This window comes from Pelophylax lessonae (assembly GCF_965119305.1).
Source record: "Pelophylax lessonae genome assembly, chromosome: 3".
Lineage (NCBI taxonomy): Eukaryota > Metazoa > Chordata > Amphibia > Anura > Ranidae > Pelophylax > Pelophylax lessonae.
In genome coordinates, this window is record NC_138770.1 from 65,544,902 (window position 1) to 65,549,299 (window position 4,398).

At 40.1% G+C, this 4,398-nt stretch overlaps 1 protein-coding gene across 1 annotated transcript; it reads right to left on the reverse strand.

The window, feature by feature from the left end:
- Positions 1–1,036: 1,036 nt before the first annotated feature.
- On the reverse strand, positions 1,037–2,026 carry LOC309549054 (taste receptor type 2 member 125-like; the record flags this gene model as incomplete). The annotated part of the gene is made up of 1 exon (XM_082249014.1): positions 1,037–2,026. The coding sequence occupies exon 1, from the start codon at positions 1,931–1,933 to the stop codon at positions 1,037–1,039; it is 897 nt and encodes a 298-aa protein (XP_082105140.1). The 5' UTR covers positions 1,934–2,026.
- Positions 2,027–4,398: the final 2,372 nt, after the last annotated feature.

Sequence of the window (4,398 nt, forward strand, 5' to 3'; positions counted from 1 at the left end):
TTAGCCCATTTTGTTGTATATTGTGAAAGATGATGTCACACAAAGTAAAATAGATACCCAACATGTTACGGTTTAAAATTGCGCACACCCGTGGGATGGCAACTACGGTCAATGGAAATCTCAATAAGCGACGCTTTAAAAAAATTTAACAGTTACCAGTTTAGAGTTAGAGTGTAGCTCTTTTTTTTATTAATTATTGCTCACTCTCTGGCGATCGCGGCGATATCTCACATGTGTGGTTTGAACAGTGATCGGAGACCCGATCGAAGCCACTTCCGGCTTTGATCGGGACTCCATCCAGCTGGTGGACGTGCTGGCTGGGTGCTCGGGTCTCCCGGTGGGACGGGGGGCCCCGGCAAAGCCGAGTAAGATGGCGGGAGGGGGGCGTCCCCTCCCGCTCGCCGAGGTAACGACCGAGCCGCTCCTGAGCCGCATCAGTCATTACCGCCAGAAAGCCTTCCGCCGGCTCTAAACAATGGTAGCTAGAGGCATCACCCTGGTATAACATCGCAAAGTCTGCCGACGTACCCATACGTCACTTTGCGGTAAGTGGTTAACGTCAACCCTGGGTTTACCCTTGGTTCACTACTAACAGTCCCTTTTCAGACAGAATGACACTCTTTAATTGGCAGGTGATTGGGTTAAATGCTGGAGTTCCACTTTATCCTTGGTGCTTGCATAGAAGGTCTATACCTTCCGCACACTATACAAATCTAAAAAAAAAATGTTTCACGCCAGATATAATTTAAGTATGTCTTTTACCTGATTTATCTTGTATTACTACACACTGATTAAGCCCAGCATGGGCGAAACATGTTAGAGGGGCTTTCTTGAGCAAGCTGAATCAATTTAGTGTTCATTTGTTTTGTGACCTTCTATATTGGTGTGTGGTCCTAGGAAACATTTGTGGCTGCACACTAAAAAACCCAACAATCACTTACAATAGTATAAACTAATGTTTTTTTTTAATCTAAACTCTAATCTAAGACTGTGCCCTAGTAGCCCATAAACCATTAATGACAGTTACAACCAGATCTCAAAAACTGGTCCTAGAAGCTCTAACAGGCCATAATTTGGATACTTGTTGAAGAATCCAGGACAACTGATTTTTAAGTTTGTTCATTGCAAGGATCAGGGAAATAGAATGCAAACTTGGAAGAAAATTTAGTATTAAATAAATAAAAGAAGAGGAATAATAGGCTGGATTAACACTTATAAAAATGTGGATTGCACAGGTGAAGAATGAGATGGTTATAAACCATATAGCCTTGTAGTAGGCATCCAGGTGAGTAATTTTTGCTTCACGCTTCATTCTTCTGACATGGAAACTGAGATAGGCAATGAGAGAAACAGCTGCCAATAGATAGATTAGGAATGGAGTGGCATTCCACAGCAAGAATATCTGAACTTTTGGATGAGTGAAATGAAGAGTAAAATCAAAAGTATAATTGTTTGAAAATTCAAAATGAGTCATCCATACATTCAATGAGGCTTGACTGGCAGATATCAACACGGAACCAACAATCAAATGGATGACTCTTGTAGATATGATGCTCCTCAGACATTGAAAGAAGACATTGTGGAAGTTGGAGATCTTTAAGCAGAAGACTACAGAGAGGAGAGTCAAAAACCACACACAGGAGTAGTTGGAAGTTAATCGGAGAAAATAAAAAACAATGGTAATAACTACTGCCTTTTTTAATAAAAGCTTTGAAGCACCATCAAACATGCAGGTCAACAGGAAGATGACTCTTGATATCTCGAGGGAGAAGATAATCTGGTCAGTAGAAGCTAGCGGTCTTCCTTTCATCCAGTCAACGATGTTCCCAACTATGACAAATACATGAACGATTATTCCAACTACAAAGACAACTGTAACTGACACAATGAAGATTAGAGCTTGAACTGTATTGTCTTCCATTGAAGAAGCCATCAATGATTTGTAATTCGTTCTCTTGGAAGGCAGAATGTGAAGTGTTGCCAACAACAAAAATTTTTACTTCTGTGCATGATGCAAATGGCAATGCAAAACACTTCACCATCTTTATACAAATAGGGATGATGAGATCAAAATGTCCAAATTCACATCGCTTGCAGCTGTTAACCAAATGCGATTTTAAATGTTATTTATTTAAATGGTAAAAGTGTTTTATATGAACATTTTGTGAGCACAAATGGGGTTATTTAGTAAACTCGTGCAAAAAACAACAGACGTTTGATGAACGCTTTCTCTAGAGTTATTTGTTTTAGCTTCATGTGTGCTCCGGATTGCCAGGCTTACTGAACTAATGATATTGACTGTATACCTGTATGTATTAAATACTATATTAAGGATTGCAATTATTTTGAGCTTAATTTAAAAAAATAAATAAATATAAAGTATCTCACAAAAGTGAGTACACCCCTCACATTTTTGTAAATATTTTTTATATCTTTTCATGTGACAACACAGACAATTGAGTACTGTCCGTGATACTTTTTTTTATTTGCACTAACATACAATTTTTCAGGACAAGCTTTTGGGGTATGTCCCCTTCTTCAAAATCCAAGCAGTACTGATTCACAAAATGTTTAGCAGAATGGTAAAAAAACACAAAATCTCTAAGCCAAAGGGAAAAAAAGAGAAAAGCAAACAAACATAAACAAATCTAACTGGCAATGGTAATTGTGACGAGACCCTTGCTCGCTCGCTTTCCCGACACTCCTCTGTTTCTAGTGAGTCAGCTTGCAGATCGCAATGTCTGATGGTTCGGTCAACCAAGGCTCCGGGATCCGAACTACAGCTATGTGCTGTTCGGAATCCATTAGAACAAACACCAAGCAGGCTGTATGTAAGTTCAAACTTGAAGACAATTTAGTGGAAGCACACAGCACACTTTTATACAGAAGTTGGAACATCCTGCCCCCAACAACCGCTTTCCCATTGGTCAATTGCACAGTACATGCCGTTCTCCTTCAGGTCCTCCTTAGCCATGCAAATGAGGACTTGAAAATGAGTCAGCAGGGATTGGTTAAGGACTGTTATGTGTAATGAGACAGAAGCCCCCAGGGGACAATCAATGTACACAATAGCCAGACACAGAACAATGGTTCCATAACGAGCCCCCAATACACATTACTCTGAGTGTCAATACATCCCTTAGCAGACAACAGGTGGGTTCATTAGCACACCCGGCAATAGGTGAATGGAAAGCCACCTCAGACAAAAGCAACATTGTTAGACAGTCAGTCTCCTCATTGAACTTCCTGGAATGACCATATTAGGAGTTGTACTTCCTGGTCAAAGACCTCATGGCAAATAGGAACAAATCTCAATATTTCTACATGGAGACCTTGCTGACAAATATGAAGCAATCCAAACCATCACACATCTGTCCTTAAATTCCAGTAACCGTGAACACCGTCACAGTAATAAAACTAACATAGTTAGTGAGATAAGACAGAGGGAGAGCTGAATACAGGGGGGAATGTGGGGGGGGGGGGAGTCACAGAGGGGGGGGTCGTAAAACTGTGGGATAATGAGTAAGGAAACCCATATCTAAATTTAAGCTGTTATTTTTTGTGTCAAAAAGAAGTATCATTCTTAATTCAAAAGTTTTCCTTTCCTGGATAGTTCTGAAATTCCCTTTAAGAACAAAAACATTGTTCTATAGTGTGGTCCGGTTGTGAAAAATGATGTCCCACAGGTGTGCAGAAACTATCTTCTTTATGTTCCTTGATGGTATGTCTGTGCAAATTCATCCTCACTTGCAACTTCTGTCCTGTTTCACCTACATAAGATCCTTTGCTACATCTTTTGCATTGGATGAGGTACACAACATTACTGGGGGTGCAGTTGTATGATCCTGTTATATTGAAGGTCCCATTTGTGTGTGTGACAGTTTTAGACAGATTGATCTGGTTGCACAGTTTGCAGCGTTTTTTGTGGCAGGGTTTGTTCCCATTATTTGTGACTTGATAATCAGAATGAAGTTTTCTGCTGATTAGTTTATGTCTGAGGTTGGGTGGTTGTCTGAAAGCCAGTATTGGAGGTTGTTGGAATATTCCTTTCAGAGTTTCATCTTCTGTTATGATGGGTTGTAAATCTTTGATTATCTTTCTTATCCCTTCTAGTGCTGGATTGTATGTGGTTACTAGAGGTACATGGTTATTTGTTTTTTTCTCTTTGTATTGGAGAAGATTTTCTCTTTGGGTTTTCAAGGCTGTGTTTATGCTGGTGTTGATGGTTTGGTTTTTGTAACCTTTCTTACGGAAGGAGTTTGCTAGTGTTCTGAGATGTTTATCTCTGTCTTCTGGGACTGAACATATTCAGTGGTATCTGATGGCCTGGCTGTGTATGATGGCCCGTTTAGTGTGTTGGGGGTGAAAACTGGAACTGTGGAGATAGCTGCATCAGTC